An 18547-nucleotide genomic window follows, 5' to 3' on the forward strand; every position below is an offset into this window, starting at 1 on the left:
TATGTTGGCCACATGTAATGCACTGCTGACAATGTTTAACAATGTCTCGCCCCAAGTCCAGCCACCACCAAGCTCTAGAGACATTGCTAATCGTGGCATTTCGTCCGGCGTGATTAATGCCGTGATGTAATTCCATGAGCACCTTTCTTATACACGTGGGAGCCACTACCTTCCCATCCTTTCTCCATACAGAGTCCTGGTCTGGTGCCGCCCCCTTTTCCCATTCAGTCTTTTCCTCATCCTGTACCTCTGCATGCAATTTTACAATATCTGTATCTTCCTTTGTGATCATACTACTTACTGATTCCTCCCTTACTCCGGCTGATGCTGCTGTCTTTTGTGCTGCCTTGTCTGCAGCTTTGTTGCCTCTCTGGATATCGTCTGCCACCTTCTGGTGGGCTTTAACTTTAACTACCGCCACCTTGGCGGATTTACTAGCTGCATCTAATAGCAACCTTATGTGGCCTTCATGCTTGATGGCCTCTTCGCCTGCGGTGACAAAGCCTCGTCTTCCCCAGGCGGTCACGTAGGCATGTACTACTCTGAACGCGTAGCGGCTATCTGTGTAGATATTTGCCCGCTTATCTTCAGCCAATTGGAGCACCTCTGTCAGGGCAGTAATTTCTGCCACTTGTGCAGAAAGACTTCCATCTAACCCCCCGCTTAGGACAGTATCCAGTGCTCCATTAACTACAGCCCATCCTGTATGAGGGGTCCCGTTAATGTATTTGCGGGACCCATCTACGTACAGGGTTAAGTCGGGGTCTTCGAGTGGGACCTCACTTAAGTTTCCTGGTGAGTCTTCCCACTCTTGAGCGTGGCAGTCATGGGGTTCACCAGTGGCCAGGAGACCCTCTGCAGGGTTCTCCCTTGTGTCTCGCACTATTTTCACAGACTCATCATGTGGGAGCAAAACTGCCTCCCACTTAGCCCGGCGTTGAACATTTCCACCAGGGTGTGCTTGGTGTGCAGTACGATCTCTCCGGTCATCAATACCAGTTCACTGACTTTCACTGCCCACGTTGCACAATTCAAGGCTGCTACAAATCGGGACAAACCGGCCACCACGGGTGACAGCAGGGTCGAATAATATGCCACTTGACACATTCTATCCCCATGCATCTGAGTGACCATTGCCCCGTAAAATCCTTCCTCATTTTCGCAGTAGATGTGCAAGGGTAAGTCCATGTTTGGAAGTCCAAGTCCAGGTGCGGACATTAAAGCTTCCTTCAGACCATTGTACGCTCTTTCTTGGTCCGGACCCCATTCCACATTCTCCAGGGAGGGTTTCCCTCCTTTCACCAATCTCTGCATTGGTTCCGCAATTGCAGCAAGACTTGCTATAAAATTGCTACAGTAATTAAAGAGTCCGAGTACCTTTTGCACCCCTCGGACCGTCTTGGGACGTGGCATGATTCTGATAGCTTCTTTCCTATCCTGGGACATGGTCCTCGTCCCCTGCGATATTTCATGCCCTAAGTATTGTACTACTGTCTGTCCGACCTGTGCTTTCTTGGGATTCACTTTAAATCTCACTCTCTAGGGTTTCTAAAATTTCTATGAGAGCGCCCATGTGCCCCCACTCGTCCTCCGATGCGATCTATAGGTCATCTACATACTGGAGGACTATACTCCTGTAAGGGGTCAGGTCCACTTTTTCTAGGACTCGACTCATAGTCTGGTGAAATATCGCCGGGCTGTTATGGAATCCTTGTGGCACCCGTGTCCAGGTGTATTGATGATCCCCTACCATAAAGGCGAATTTATCCTGTGACTCCTGTGCCAGGGGTATTGACCAGAATCCGTTTGCTATATCCAGCACCGTGAATATCTTATGTTCGGGTTTTAATCCGTTAAAGATAGTGGCCGGGCTGGCCACGATATGATGCTGATGATGGGTGACTTTATTCAAAGCTGTGTAGTCTATGGTTAGTCGGTACGAGCTGTCTGGCTTCTTTACTGGCCATACGAGTGAATTGGTGCTACTTTTGGCTTCCCGAAGTATGCCACTATCCAACAGATCCTGTACAATTTGTTTGACCGCCTCCCTGGCTTCGGGCTTTATGGGGTATTGTTTGTGAGGGGTGTGCTCCGGGACAATAATTGGGTCCATTGCCACCATTCCACAATCCTGTTTAAATTGTGCCCATATTTCTTTCATTTGTCTGCATATGTGACCGAATTGTCCTAATGTATCCCATTCTCTTGTGAATAGCTGCACACTACCCACCTGTGCATGATTATCCAACTTATGTTGTTCACCACAGGTCATTGTTTTTTGTCCTCCCTTATCCCTCCATACTATTCTCTTCCCTCTCGGGTCCATCAAGGCTCCTAATTGCTCGAGTAGATCAATCCCTGGAATTGTTCCCTCATTATTTGGACACACAAAATATTGTGCGGGTATTAGAATCCTTGCCACATCCAATAGGATCACTTCACTTAGGCGTGCCCGTGTGGCAGATCCCCCCACCCCGGTGATCTGGGCGGTGCATCTAATGGTGGGTAAGGGGAGATCTGTCATAGATATCGAGGCCCCGTATCCACTAACATCTCACACTGCCGGCCCCCTAACAATGCTGTAATGTGGATACGTGGGTTCCCAGGTGCCTGTGCGGGGGCCGCTGGCCTTCAATACCTACTGGAGGTTTTTAGAGTCTCCAGGAGTTGCTCTCAATTCATCTGTCATATTTCGGGGGACCCGTTGCCGTGGGTCTCTTTCCCTCTCCCCCTGGTGCCCAACACTGCCCTTTGTTATGTCCAATGTTCTGTCAGTTGGTGCATTTTTGGCTTTTCCTAGGGCTCCTACAGTCCCTGGACATGTGACCGGTTTTGTTACAATTATAATAAATTACCCCGGGCTTTTGGCCCGATGTCGCCACTATTTCAACTTTGACTTGACATGCCCACAGGACTAACTCATCATAAGTCCGAGCCGTTATCACCCCCATTTTAAGGATCTTTTGGTGTTCGGCGGACAACCCATCTTTGTACATTTTGCAAAACGGGATATCGTTCCGCTGGGGGTCGGCCTGTCCAGATGATTCCTGATATGCCGCCCACAATCTTTCCCCGTATTCACTACTGTTTTCTCCCTTCTGCTGTTTTACCAACATAATCAGCCCCCAGTTTGGCTGGGACTCCCCCATTACATGCTGCACTTCAGTTTTGAACAGGTCGTATGCCGTCTGCCTGTCTGCCCTGGTAGCGTTGGCCACCGGGATCCATGTTCTGTTTTTGAAATTGTCGGCCATTCTGCTCCACTTGTCTCTATGACATTTGGCCCGCACTAATTGGTGCCCATCTCGTTCATGAAAGTCGTGGATCTCATACATGTGTCCCATCGTGGTCCAGAAGTCTACGTTACTGCAGCGTAGTTTCAGAGAACCCAAATCCTTGAGTAACTCCTGCTTTTCCAATGGGGTAAATGCTTTGTATCTGTGGATAGGGTTCACTTCTGTCCCTCCCACAGTGGCAGCGGCCGCTGGGCAACTTGGTTCCCCGTCATCCTTGTCTCAATCCTCTTTGTCCTCCTCCGGAACGCTGGCCGCCATGCTATTATACGGCGGGGGTGCGGAGGATGAGGGTCGGCATATGGGACCAAGTAGGCCCTCTTCTTCTCTCTTCCTTTCTTCCACCATTTCCCTTAGCTTCTTTATTTCTGCCCTTGCCTATTTAATTCCTCGATTTTTGGTTTCAATTTACTACTGCATTGCAGAAATTGCCATACTATTATTACTCCTGCTTTCTGAGCACGTTTGTTTTTCTGCTTTTGCCACCAGGTCTTTTGATCTGTGGGATCCTTCTCTGGATCCCATCCGTCCTTAAGCATCTTGTCGATTAAGCCCTTCCAGTCGCCTGCATAGAATCTAGTCAGGGTGACTTCTTCACCCCAGTCTAATTCTTTCCCCGACGCCATTCTGTGATCCGACTACGGGTGGGCCCACCACACTGGCCCCTTCACGCAACTTTAATCCTGCCCCAAGATTTCCCTATTCCTCTAACTTCTTACTTACAATTACTAACCGGTCGCAACAACAGTGTCCCTAACTTATAATTACTTTATGCTGGGTCCAGAAGATGTCGCTCTGTATCACGATCCTGTGGTCCAGATGTGTTCCCTACACCTAATTGATCCTGGCCATCACGTGGGACTAAGTCCTCTTAATTCCGGCTCAGGCTAGATGTTTGAGATACTGGGCCACCTACTCATGTCGATCAACCGGCGTTCACCTCTAGCACCCCTACTTTCAAAATGTATTACTTTATGGTACCAATTCTTAAAATTGTGTCTTACCCGCTCAGCAGATCTCACTTGATTCGGATCTGTGCCCGAGTTTGGCCATCGACGTCCGGGCCACCGAATTTGTGAGTGGTATTTAAAAGTTACTCACTCTTGTTGTGACCCCTCTGCTGTGGTCTCACCCGTGCCACAAGATCCTGCCGCCAAAATGTAGGGGTACAAATCTATGTCAAAGACCAAGGCTCGAGACACCCATCTGTTTTAAGTGGGAAAACACACAAGTTTAATATACATATTTGGAGACATGGCCATGTCGGAGATCTGTGCTCAAGTTCCACAACCCATCGCCCCAGAACTCCCCGACTGGCCCAGAGTGCCCCATATTTAAGCTTACAAACTACAAGTGCGTGCGTCATCAAGGTTACAACAGAAGAATAGGCACATTCTGCAACAAAGTACATGAGACCCCGAGGTTATTGTTGAAACATTCAGTTCCCCTTTATCAGCAGAAAAACAAGCAGAGATCAATAAAAACAAACATGCAGCTGTGTGCCCCCTTCAACAGTTCCATGTCTTGCTTCCCCTATCTTCACGACTCAGGGTCAGTGGATGTTGGAGTCTGAATATGTTCTTCTACCAGGCAGACGAATTCTGCTTGACCATTTTTCCTTCCCCATAAGACCTTATATTAGGTTCATAGCAGGAATAGCCAAAAAATCCCTCTACACACAGTAAGAATCAGTGTCTTCAAGGAAGGAGAGGATGAAATTAGGTGGTGAGAAAAGTTGCGAGCTGTGATCAAGTGTATAGCTGTTATAAATGCTTGGCAGCTTTGTGATATGAACTCTACGAGAGGCCATGTAAGGACGAGTGCTCATCACTGAATTCAATATGGAAGATTGGAAAGCGATCAGTTTAATGTTAGTCATTTATTATCAACAATGAGCTATCGGAGCATGTTTTTCAGTGAAAGATATATTTTAAATATTGTGGCATTTCATTGGAAATCTCATTTAATCTATAGACCAAGAAACACGCAGACAAACTTTGGGTGGAGAAAAGTAATCTGCACAGAGGTATCAGAATAATGTCTCTGCAGGGTAAGTGCATGTGACTGTAATGTCTGCACATCTCCCTATCTCTGTATATTCACCTTTCTATAAATTCAAGAGGGAACATGCATAGTACCTTCCACATCCTCATGATGTCCTGAAGCGCTTCACAGAAAATAAATTTTATTTTAAAGTGTAGTCATTGTTTTTATGTAGGCAAATGGAGCATCCAATTTGTGCACAGCGAGGTTCCACAAATAACCAAGGAGATACTGGTTTTGGTGATGTTGGCTGAGAGAGAAATATTGGCCAGGACGTTACGAGAATCTCAGCTTTTCTTTGAATAGGACCTTTAAAATTCATCTAAACACAAAGGCACTCAATTTAACATTTCATCTGAAAGAAAGCTCCTCTGACAATATCATCATCATAGGCAGTCCCTCGGAATCGAGGAAGACTTGCTTCCACTCCTGAATTGAGTTATTTGGTGGCTGAACAGTCCAATATGACAACCACAGACTCTGTCACAGGTGGGACAGGTTTAGGGAAAGGGTGGGTGGGACAGGTTTGCCGCATGATCTTTCCGCTGCTTGTGCTTGATTTCGGCACGTTCTCGGCTATGAGACTCGAGGTGCACAGCGCCCTCCCAGATGCACTTTCTCCACTTAGGGCGGTCTTTGGTTAGGGACTCTCAGGTGTCGGTGGGGATGTCGCACTTTATCAAGGAGGCTTTGAGGGTGTCCGCTGCCCACCTTTGGCTCGTTTGCCGTGTAGGAGTTCCGAGTAGAGCGCTTGCTTTGGGAGGCTTGTGTCTGGCATGCGAACAATGTGGCCTGCCCAACGAAGCTGATCGATTGTGGTCAGTGCATCAAGCTGGGGATGTTGGCCTGGACGAGGACACTGATGTTGGTGTGCTTGTCCTACCAGGGGATTTGTAGGAACTTGCGGAGACATCGTTGGTGATAAATCTCCAGCAACTTGAGGTGCCTTCTGTACGTCGTCCATGCCTCTGAGCCATACAGGAGGGTGGGTATTACTACAGCCCTATAGACTATGAGCTTGGTGGTAGATTTAAGGGCCTGGTCTTCGAACACGCATTTCCTCAGGTGGCGCACTGGAGGTGGTGTATAATCTCTGCATCAATGACAATATAGTACCGGGCTCAGTGACGGTACCGGGCTCAGTGACAGTACTGGGCTCAGTGACGGTACCGGGCTCAGTGACAGTACTCAGTGACAGTACTCAGTGACAGTACTGGGCTCAGTGACAGTACTCAGTGACAGTACTGGGCTCAGTGACAGTACTGGGCTCAGTGACAGTACTCAGTGACAGTACTGGGCTCAGTGACAGTACTCAGTGACAGTACTGGGCTCAGTGACAGTACTCAGTGACAGTACTGGGCTCAGTGACAGTACTGGGCTCAGTGACAGTACTCAGTGACAGTACTGGGCTCCATGACAGTACTGGGCTCATTGACAGTACTCAGTGACAGTACTGGGCTCAGTGACAGTACTCAGTGACAGTACTGGGCTCAGTGACAGTACTGGGCTCAGTGACAGTACTGAGCTCAGTGACAGTACTCAGTGACAGTACTGGGCTCCATGACAGTACTGGGCTCATTGACAGTACTCAGTGACAGTACTGGGCTCAGTGACAGTACTCAGTGACAGTACTGGGCTCAGTGACAGTACTCAGTGACAGTACTGGGCTCAGTGACAGTACTGGGCTCAGTGACAGTACTGGGCTCAGTGACAGTACTCAGTGACAGTACTGTGCTCAGTGACAGTACTCAGTGACAGTACAGGGCTCAGTGACAGTACTCAGTGACAGTACTGGGCTCAGTGACAGTACTCAGTGACAGTACTGGGCTCAGTGACAGTACTCAGTGACCGTACTGGGCTCAGTGACAGTACTCAGTGACAGTACTCAGTGACAGTACTGGGCTCAGTGACAGTACTGGGCTCAGTGACAGTACTGGGCTCGATGACAGTACTGGGCTCAGTGACAGTACTCAGTGACAGTACTGGGCTCAGTGACAGTACTCAGTGACAGTACTGGGCTCAGTGACAGTACTGGGCTCGGTGACAGTACTCAGTGACAGTCCTGGGCTCCGTGACAGTACTGGGCTCAGTGACAGTACTCAGTGACAGTACTGGGCTCAGTGACAGTACTCAGTGACAGTACTGGGCTCAGTGACAGTACTCAGTGACAGTACTGGGCTCAGTGACAGTACTCAGTGACAGCACTGGGCTCCGTGACAGTACTCAGTGACAGTACTGGGCTCAGTGCTAGTACTGGGCTGAGTGACAGTACTCAGTGATCGTACTGGGCTCAGTGACAGGACTGGGCCCAGTGACAGTACTCAGTGACAGTACTGGGTTCAGTGACCGTACTGGACTCAGTGACAGTACTCAGTGACAGTACTCAGTGACAGTACTCATTGACTGTACTCAGTGACAGTACTAGGCTCAGTGACAGTACTCAGTGACAGTACTGGGCTCAGTGACAGTGCTCAGTGACAGTACTCGGCTCAGTGACAGTACTGGGCTCAGTGACAGTACTCGGCTCAGTGACAGTACTCAGTGACAGTACTGGGCTCAGTGACAGTCCTCAGTGACAGTACTGGGCTCAGTGACAGTACTCAGTACTGGGCTCAGTGACAGTACTCGGCTCAGTGACAGTACTCAGTGACAGTACTGGGCTCAGTGATAGTACTCAGTGACAGTACTGGGCTCAGTGACAGTACTCAGTGACAGTACTGGGCTCAGTGACAGTACTCAGTGACAGTACTGGGCTCAGTGACAGTAATCAGTGACAGTACTGGGCTCCATGACAGTACTGGGCTCATTGACAGTACTCAGTGACAGTACTGGGCTCAGTGACAGTACTCAGTGACAGTACTGGGCTCAGTGACAGTACTGGTCTCCATGACAGTACTGGTCTCAGTGACAGTACTCAGTGGCAGTACTGGGCTCATTGACAGTACTCAGTGACAGTACTGGGCTCAGTGACAGTTCTGGACTCAGTGACAATACACAGTGACAGTACTGGGCTCAGTGACAGTATTGGGCTCAGTGACAATACTCAGTGACAGTCCTGGGCTCAGTGACAATACTCAGTGACAGTACTGGGCTCAGTGACAATACTCAGTGATAGTACTGGGCTCAGTGACAGTACTCAGTGACAGTACTGGGCTCAGTGACAGTTCTCAGTGATCGTACTGGGTTCAGTGACAGTACTGGGCTCAGTGACAGTACTCAGTGACAGTACTCAGTGACAGTACTGTGCTAAGTGACAGTACTCATTGACAGTACAGGGCTCAGTTACAGTACTCAGTGACAGTACTGGGCTCAGTGACAGTACTCAGTGATAGTACTGGGCTCAGTGGCAGTACTGGGCTCAGTGACAGTACTCAGTGACAGTGCTGGGCTCAGTGACAGTACTGGGCTCAGTGACAGTACTGGGCTCAGTGACAGTACTCAGTGACAGTACTGGGCTCAGTGACAGTACTCAGTGACAGTACTGGGCTCAGTGACAGTACTGGGCTCAGTGACAGTACTCAGTGACTGTACTCAGTGACAGTACTGGGCTCAGTGACAATACTCAGTGACAGTACTCAGTGACAGTACTGGGCTCGATGACAGTACTGGGCTCAGTGACAGTACTGGGCTCAGTGACAGTATTGGGCTCAGTGACAGTACTCAGTGACAGTCCTGGGCTCCGTGACAGTACTGGGCTCAGTGACAGTACTCAGTGACAGTACTGGGCTCAGTGACAGTACTCAGTGACAGTACTCAGTGACAGTACTGGGCTCGATGACAGTACTGGGCTCAGTGACAGTACTGGGCTCAGTGACAGTATTGGGCTCAGTGACAGTACTCAGTGACAGTACTGGGCTCAGTGACAGTACTGGGCTCAGTGACAGTACTGGGCTCAGTGACAGTACTCAGTGACAATACTGGGCTCAGTGACAGTACTGGGCTCAGTGACAGTACTGGGCTCAGTGACAGTACTCAGTGACAGTCCTGGGCTCCGTGACAGTACTGGGCTCAGTGACAGTACTCAGTGACAGTACTGGGCTCAGTGACAGTACTCAGTGACAGTACTGGGCTCAGTGACAGTACTCAGTGACAGTACTGGGCTCAGTGACAGTTCTCAGTGACAGTACTGGGCTCAGTGACAGTACTGGGCTCAGTGACAGTACTCAGTGACAGTACTGGGCTCAGTGACAGTACTGGGCTCAGTGACAGTACTCAGTGACAGTGCTGTGCTCAGTGACAGTACTCAGTGACAGTACTGGGCTCCGTGACAGTACTCAGTGACAGTACTGGGCTCCGTGACAGTACTGGGCTCAGTGACAGTACTGGGCTCAGTTCTTGTACTCTCACTTCTGAGTCAGAAGGTTGTGGGTTGTGTTCCGTAGACACGTGTACAAAGTTTAAGCTGTCACATTCATGCAGTGCTGATGTAGTAAAATATCTCACGGCAGCATTAAAACACATTCTCCAATCAATTATCTTGTTGCTGTTAGTGGGACCTTGTTATGCAATACATACATTACAATAGTGACTGAACATCAAAAGTACTTGGCTGTGAAGTGCTTTGGGACTTTCTGAAAGCACTATATAAATGCAGGACATGTTAATTTGCAACACGTAAAGCTCTGATTGGGTCACCTTAATCAAAAGACCTGATTGCTGATTGTTTCCCTTGCAGTATAAGAAACACCCAGCAGTTTCTCTGTAATGTGTAATAGATCCACCCTGCCTACGTAATCACTGACTTTGGAAAGTCTAATTCGATCCATTCTGACTTCCGAATCCAGACATAGCAGAGCTCACTTATAAGAACATAAGAAATAGGAGCAGGAGTAGGCCATAAGGCCTCTCGAGCCTTCTCTGCCATTGAATAAGATCATGGCTGATCTGATCATAGACTCAGGTCCACTTCCCCGCCCGCTCGTCATAATTCTTTTGTCCCTTATCGCTCAAAAATCTGTCTGTCGCCGTCTTAGGTATATTCAGTGACCCAGCCTCCACAGCTCTCCGCGCCCCCTTATTCTGAGACTATGTCCCCTAGTTTTAGTTTCCCCTCTGAGTGGAAATATCCTCTCTGCATCCAACTCGTCGAGCCCCCTCATTATCTTTTAAGTTTCGATAAGATCACCTCTCATTCTTCTGAACTCCAATGTGTATAGGCCCAACCTACTCAACCTATCCTCATAAGTCAACCCCTCATCTCCGGAATCAACCTCATGAACCTTCTCTGAACAGCCTCCAATGCAAGTATATCCTTTCTTAAATACGTAGACTAAAACTGTATGCAGTACTCCAGGTATGGCCTCACCAATACTCTGTACAGTTGTAGCAGGACTTCTCTGCTTTTATACTCTATCCCCCTTACAATAAAGGCCAAGATTCTATTTGCCTTCCTGATCACTTGCTGTACCTGCATACTAACTTTCTGTGTTCCCATGCACAAGAACCTTCACGTCCCTCTGTACTGCAGCACTTTGCAATTTTTCTCCATTTAAATTATAATTTCCTTTTCTATTTTTTCTGTCAAAGTGGATAACCTCACATTTTCCCACATTATACTCCATCTGCCAAATTTTTGCCCACTCACTCAGCCTGTCTATATCCCTTTGCAGATTTTTTGTGTCCACCTCACAATTTGCTTTCCCACCCATCTTGTATCATCAGCAAACATGTCTACATTACACTCGGTCCCTTCATCCAAGTCATTCATATAGATTGTAAATAGTTGAGGTCCCAGCACCGATCCCTTCGGTACCCCACTAGTTACTGGTTGCCAACCAGAAAATGACCCATTTATCCCGACTCTCTGTTTTGTCTTCGTTAGCCAATCCTCTATCCATGCTTGGAACAGACAAGGCTTAAAACCGCCTTCCCCCCCCTCCACCCTTCTCCCCTGCCTGAGTTCTTGTCCAGCTTCCCCCACCGCCCCCCAGGCTCCTGACCTTTTCCCCCTGCCCAAGTTGCCCCCCCCAGGATTCATGATCTTTCCTCCACCCCGCCATAGATGGGGGATTGTGTATGGGTCACGGATTGTTAACAGGTTTAATGGGTATGAAGTGAATAGTGACAGTGTCGTGACTTCTGGATTTCGTCCAGTCCAATTATATCACTTGGCACACATGCACCGAGCTTTCCGAGAAATCAACCAGGTAGAGAGGGAGGAGAGGGAGAACGTACTGCGGGTGTAAAGGAGGTGGAGTTGGAAGAACGTGATCTGTCTTACCATCTAGATCACATTCTTGCTCTCAACCCGCCCCCTTCCTCCTTTAGACCTGGATCACGTTCTTCCCCCATCCCCACGGTACTCTTTACCCCTCCCCCCACCATGTTCCTGACCTCCTCTCCCTGAGTTCCCCCTCTCTCCCCTCCGATCCCCTCGCCCCTGTCCCCTTTCGCTCTGCCTCCTCCCAGTCTCTCTCTGCCCACATGCCTTCCCACTCTCTCTCTCACTCTCTCTCTGCCCCTCTCCCCCACTCTCTCTCTGCCTCTCTCTCTCGCTCTCTCCCACCTCCGATTTCTTTCCTCTCTCCAAAGGCTGCAAAAATGTTCGTGTAGATAATGACGGCGATATTCTAGGCAAACATCCTGGAGGCTCCTTTAGTATAGTCATTAATTTTCAATAGAAAACCCTAAATGCTCAGACGAGCTCCAAGCTCGGCAGCGTGGTTCTAAACCACTTCCGGCTACCTTGTATATCATATTGCACTTGTGCGACCGTGTCGAGCGCGCATGCACAAATGGGACGGAGCCCACGGCACGCATGCACAGAAAGATACAAAAATGTTCATGCAGATAATCACTCTGATAACTGCAAGTTCTTTTTGGTAACTGTGTTCTTTGTGTAGCATCTTATTGGATTTAGCCTCACCTGCTCCATGCCGTCTTCCGTAGGAAGCAACCTGTATTACCTCTATATTTCTTTATTTGTGTATTTCTTCTTATTTTGCTCTGTCTCTCTTCCTTCTTTCTCTCTTGCCTAGGTTTATCTAGGCATAGAATCAAGAATCGTACAGTACAGAAGGAGGCAACCGGCCCATCGTGCCTGTTCCGGCTCTTTGTAAGAGCTATCCAAGTAGTCCCACTCCCCTGCTCTTTCTCCATAGCTTTGCAAAAGTTTCCTTTTCAAATATATATCCAATTCCATTTTGAAAGTTACTATTGAAGCTGCTTCTACCACCCTTTCAGGCAGTGTATTCCAGATCGTAACAACTTGCTGCTTAAAATAAATTCTCATCTCCCCTCCGGTTCTTTTGCCAATTGTCTTAAATCTGTGTCCTCTGGTTACCGATCTTCCTGCCAGTGGAAAAAGATTTTAACTATCCAGTCTATCAAAACCCCTCATCCACTTCTGTATTTTTTCTATTGTACACTTTTTCTATTTCTCTTCTTTATGTGTCAATTTAAAAATACAGTTGCATTTATATATTTGGCGGAACATAGTGCCATAGAACCATAAAATCATTACAGCACAGTAGGAGGCCATTCAGCCCGTCGAGTCCATGCCAGCTCTCTGCAAGAGCACTTCAGCTAGTCGCAATCCCCCGCCCTTTCCCCGTAGCCTGCAAATTCTTTTCCTTCAGGTACTTATCCAATTCCCATTTGAAAGCCACGATTGAATCTGCCTCCACCACCCTTTCAGGCAGTGAATTCCAGATCATAACCACTTTCTGCGTAAAAAAGTTTTTCCTCATGTCGCCTTTGAATCTTCTGCCAATCACCTTAAATCTGTGTCCTCTGGTTCTTGACCCTCCTGCCAATGGGAACAATTTCTCTCTATCTACTCTGTCACTTCTATCAAAATTCTTCTCAATCCTCTCTGCTCTAAGGAGAACAATCCCAGCTTCTCCAGTCTATCAATATAACTGAAGTCCCTCATCCCTACACGTCCAAGTTTTGTGTTGTCTGCACATTTGGCCCTGTTAGAAAATATAACTTGGACAAGAAAAGCAATGATCCTCGTACTGACCCCTGGAGAATGCCACTTTATACCTTCCTCCAATCTGAAAAACAACCATTCGCCACTACTCTCTATTTCCTGTCACTGAGCCAATTTTGTATCCAGACTGCCACTGTCCCTTTTATTCCATGGGCTTCAGCTTTGCTGGCAAGCCTCCTATGTGGCATTTTATCAAACACCTTTTGGAAGTCCGTGTACACCTCGTCAAGCACATTGTCCTCCTCAACCATCTCTGTTACCTCATCAAAAAATTTAATCAAGTTAATTAAACATGATTTGCCTTTAACAAATCCATGCTGGCTTTTAAAATTAATCCACACTTGTCCAAGTGACTGTTAATTTTGTCATTTCTAAAAGCTTCCCACTACTGAGGTTAAGCTGACTGGCCTGTAGTTACTGTGTTTATCCTTACACCTTTTTTTGAACAAGGGAGTAACTTTTGCAGTTTTCCAGTTCTCTGGCACCACCCCTGTATCCAAGGAGGATTGGAAGATTATGGCCAGTACCTCCGCAATTTCCACCTTTACTTCCGTCTGCATCCTAGGGTGCATCCCATCCGGTCCTGGTGACTTATCTACTTTAAATACAGCCAGTCTTTTTAGTGCCTCCTCTTTATCAATCTTTATCCCATCCAATATCTCAACTACCTCCTCTTTCACTATGTCTATGGCAGCATCTTTTTCCTTGGTGAAGACTGATGCAAAGTACTCATTTAGTACCTCAGCCATGCCCTCTGCCACCATGCGTAGGTCTCCTTATTGGTCCCTAATCGGCCCACCCTCCTCTTACTACCCATTTATTATTTATATGTCTATAGAAGACTTTTGGATTCCTTTTTTGGATGCCATCTAACTCCGTGCATTATCTTGTTTATTGGACAGAGTTGGATCTGAACTCGCGAGGAACTTTCATGCAAGAGTTTATCACCCATCCGCTACTCATAGATGGAAGGCAAGAGCATCTTAATATTACCGTTACATTGTCCTTATTTTATCATTACATAATTGGAACATTACCTTTTATATCACCGTTACATTACATCACACACAGAAGAAATGCCATTTAGCACAAGTGATATGAAATACTAAAGATAGCTGCAAACCGCCTTGATGGCACTCTACTTCTACCAGCAACTGAATCCAGAAATCACGTGGAAGAAAATCTGTGAGCTTGGAAGCTTCTTTGATTTCGCCGATTTTCTGCCCTCCTCCCTTTAAAGGTGTTCACTCACACTTGGGTTGTTGCACAAGCACTGAGCGCCCTCCGATATTTCACTCACTGGACCTTTCTTCATGTATGTATCCAGATAGATGTTGACAGTGGCTTTGAGTTCGGCCTCTGAATGTGCGCAGAGGCCACTGAGGTGCACAAAAGCATCCGTAAAACAAAGGACGTCCACCAACCTGACCCCGCCACACAGCACTGCCCCCCGGTCATCAAAATCCACGGCGCAGCCTTGGACAACGTGGACCACTTTCCATACCTCGGAAGCCTACTATCATCAAGGGCAGACATCGACGATGAGGTCCAACACTGCCTCCAGTGTGCCAGTGCAGCTTTCGGTCGCCTGAGGAAGAGAGAGTTCGAAGATCAGGACCTCAAATCTGGCACCAGGGCAGTAGTGATACACGCCTTCCCAAATGGCTCAAAGACGTGGACCATATACAGCAGACATCTCAAAGCGCTGGAGAAGTACCAGCAGCGCTGCCTTCGCAAGATTCTGCAAATTCCACTTGGAGGATAGACGCACCAACGTCAATGTTCTCGATCAGGCCAACATCCCCAGCATCGAAGCACTGACCACACTCGACCAGCTCTATTGGATGAGCCATATCATCTGCGAGACTCCCAAAGCAAGCGCTCTACTCAGAACTCGTACACGGCAAGCGAGCCCCAAGTGAGCAGAGGAAACATTTCAAGGACACCCTCAAAGCCTCCTTGGTAAAGTGCAACATCCCCACCGACACCTGGGAGTCCCTGGCCCAAGACTGCCCTAAGTGGAGGAAGAGCATCCAGCAGAGTGCTGGCTGAGCATCTCGAGTCTCATCGCCGAGAGAATGCAGAAACCAAGCGCAGGCAGCGAAGGAGCGTGTGGCAAACCAGACTCCCCACCCACACTTTCCTTCAACGACTATCTGTCTCACCTGTGACAGAGACTGTAATTCTTGTATTGGACTGTACAGTCATCTGAGAACTCACTTTTAGAGTGGAAGCAAGTCTTCCTCGATTTCGAGGGACTGCCTATGATGATGCCTATGATGATGATCCAGATGGGGAGGTCGGCAAGCTGGTTGATTATTGGGAACATCATGCCTAAACCCTAACTTCGCCTCACCAAAGGCTTGAAGGGCACAAAATGAATAAATACCCAGGGACTGACAGTCCTAATCAAGAGCTGTTTCATGCTAGGTGAATTAGATAGAATGACTTAAAGAAGGGTGACTTTGAAGGTATGAGGTGTGAATTGGCGAGGATAGATTGGCGAATGATACTTAAGGGGTTGACAGTGGATGGGCAATGGCAGACATTTAGAGACCGCATGGATAAACTACAACGATTGTACATCCCTGTCTGGTGTAAAAATAAAAAAGGGAAGGTGGCTCAACCATGGCTATCAAGGGAAATCAGGGATAGTATTAAAGCCAAGGAAGTGGCATACAAATTGGCCAGAAATAGCAGTGAACCCGGGGACTGGGAGAAATTTAGAACTCAGCAGAGGAGGACAAAGGGTTTGATTAGGGCAGGGAAAATAGAGCACGAGAGGAAGCTTGGAGGGAACATTAAGAAGGACTGCAAAAGTTTCTATAGATATGTAAAGAGAAAAAGGCTAGTAAAGACAAATGTAGGTCCCCTGCAGTCAGAATCAGGGGAAGTCATAACGGGGAACAAAAAAATGGCAGACCAATTGAACAAGTACTTTGGTTCGGTATTCACTAAGGAGGACACAAACAACCTCCCTTAAAAGGGGTTAGAGGGTCTAGTAAGAAGGAGAAACTGAGAGAAATCCTTATTAGTCGGGAAATTGTGTTGGGGAAATTAATGGGATTGAAGGCCGATAAATCCCCAGGGCCTGATGGTCTGCATCCCAGAGTACTTAAGGAGGTGGCCTTGGAAATAGCGGATGCATTGACAGTCATTTTCCAACATTCCATAGACTCTGGATCAGTTCTTATGGAGTGGAGGGTAGCCAATGTAACCCCACTTTTTAAAAAAGGAGGGAGAGAGAAAACAGGGAATTATAGTCCGGTCAGCCTGACATCGGTAGTGGGTAAAATGATGGAATCAATTATTAAGGATGTCATAGCAGCGCATTTGGAAAGAGGTGACATGATAGGTCCAAGTCAGCATGGATTTGTGAAAGGGAAATCATGCTTGACAAATCTTCTGGAATTTTTTGAGGATGTTTCCAGTAGAGTGGACAAGGGAGAACCAGTTGATGTGGTGTATTTGGACTTTCAGAAGGCTTTTGACAAGGTCCCACACAAGAGATTAAGGTGCAAAGTTAAAGAACATGGGATTGGGGGTAGTGTGCTGACGTGGATTGAGAACTGGTTGTCAGACAGGAAGCAAAGAGTAGGAGTAAATGGGTACTTTTCAGAATGGCAGGCAGTGACTAGTGGGGTACCGCAAGGTTCTGTGCTGGGGCCCCAGCTGTTTACATTGTACGTTAATGATTTAGACGAGGGGATTAAATGTAGTATCTCCAAATTTGCGGATGACACTAAGTTGGGTGGCAGTGTGAGCTGCGAGGAGGATGCTATGAGACTGCAGAGTGACTTGGATAGGTTAGGTGAGTGGGCAAATGCATGGCAGATGAAGTATAATGTGGATAAATGTGAGGTTATCCACTTTGGTGGTAAAAACAGAGAGACAGACTATTATCTGAATGGTGACAGATTAGGAAAAAGGGGAGGTGCAAAGAGACAGGGTGTCATGGTACATCAGTCATTGAAGGTTGGCATGCAGGTACAGCAGGCGGTTAAGAAAGCAAATGGCATGTTGGCCTTCATAGCGAGGGGATTTGAGTACAGCGGCAGGGAGGTGTTGCTACAGTTGTACAGGGCCTTGCTGAGGCCACACCTGGAGTATTGTGTACAGTTTTGGTCTCCTAACTTGAGGAAGGACATTCTTGCTATTGAGGGAGTGCAGCGAAGGTTCACCAGACTGATTCCCGGGATGGCGGGACTGACATATCAAGAAAGACTGGATCAACTGGGCTTGTATTCACTGGAGTTCAGAAGAATGAGAGGGGATCTCATCGAAACGTTTAAAATTCTGACGGGTTTAGACAGGTTAGATGCAGGAAGAATGTTCCCGATGTTGGGAAAGTCCAGAACCAGGGGTCACAGCCTAAGGATAAGGGATAAGCCATTTAGGACCGAGATGAGGAGAAACTTCTTCACCCAGAGAGTGGTGAACCTGTGGAATTCTCTACCAAAGAAAGTTGTTGAGGCCATTTCACTAAATATATTCAAAAAGGAGTTAGATGTAGTCCTTACTACCTTACTTACTGGGGATCAAGGGGTATGGTGAGAAAACAGGAATGGGGTACTGAAGTTGCATGTTCAGCCAGGAACTCATTGAATGGCGGTGCAGGCTAGAAAGGCCGAATGGCCTACTCCTGCACCTATTTTCTATGTCTATGTTTCTAAGATGTCCCAGAATATCTCTCGGGGACAAGTGGGCCTTCTTTGACAATACTATAAAATGTTTGGGATTACAAATAATGACGCCCAGGTTGGTTAATCAATTAACACTTTAGATCATCACTGGGTGTGCCAAATGAACATTTGGGTAATTCCCCAGACAACTCAATTGTGCTGAGCTGATAGTTTTCTGCTAATGACCTTTCGATGACCTTAGGTGTTAATTCCTTACATGCTGTTTCAAGCAGTCCAAAATAAAAGTTTAAAATTTGAATATTGGCAAATATTACAGTTTTGTCACAAAGAAATTAAATGAAATGGAGAAGGTTAATCCCGATCTTGATTACAACTTAAACAACAACGGTCTGACAAAAGGACATTTATACAAACTGGGAACAAACAATTTTAGGACTGATGTTAGGAAGCCCTGCTTCACAGAGAGAGACTAATGCCCAGAATAGCCTTCATGATAGGGAAGAGCCGGCATAGATTCTGGCATTATTTAAGAGGCACGTTGACACTGTGATGGGGGATGGGATTGTAGGTTTCTGTAGAAGGCTGAGCTAAATCGGTTGACTGGCCTGGCCTTCCTCATCTATGACATCCACACT

The 18547-nt window shown here is 47.3% G+C and overlaps 1 protein-coding gene across 2 annotated transcripts in view; it reads left to right on the forward strand.

Annotated features, from left to right (window-relative positions):
* The window catches only part of LOC139267456 (probable tubulin polyglutamylase ttll-15), a 196611-nt gene that overhangs the window by 65271 nt on the left and 112793 nt on the right, over positions 1–18547 (forward strand). For both annotated transcript variants that reach the window (XM_070885808.1, XM_070885807.1), the window contains 2 exons: positions 5268–5343; positions 14172–14241. In XM_070885808.1, coding sequence (XP_070741909.1) covers positions 5268–5343; positions 14172–14241 — 146 coding nt within the window. The remainder of the gene's footprint in view (positions 1–5267; positions 5344–14171; positions 14242–18547) is intronic.

This window comes from Pristiophorus japonicus, chromosome 7 (genome assembly GCF_044704955.1).
Source record: "Pristiophorus japonicus isolate sPriJap1 chromosome 7, sPriJap1.hap1, whole genome shotgun sequence".
NCBI lineage: Eukaryota > Metazoa > Chordata > Chondrichthyes > Pristiophoridae > Pristiophorus > Pristiophorus japonicus.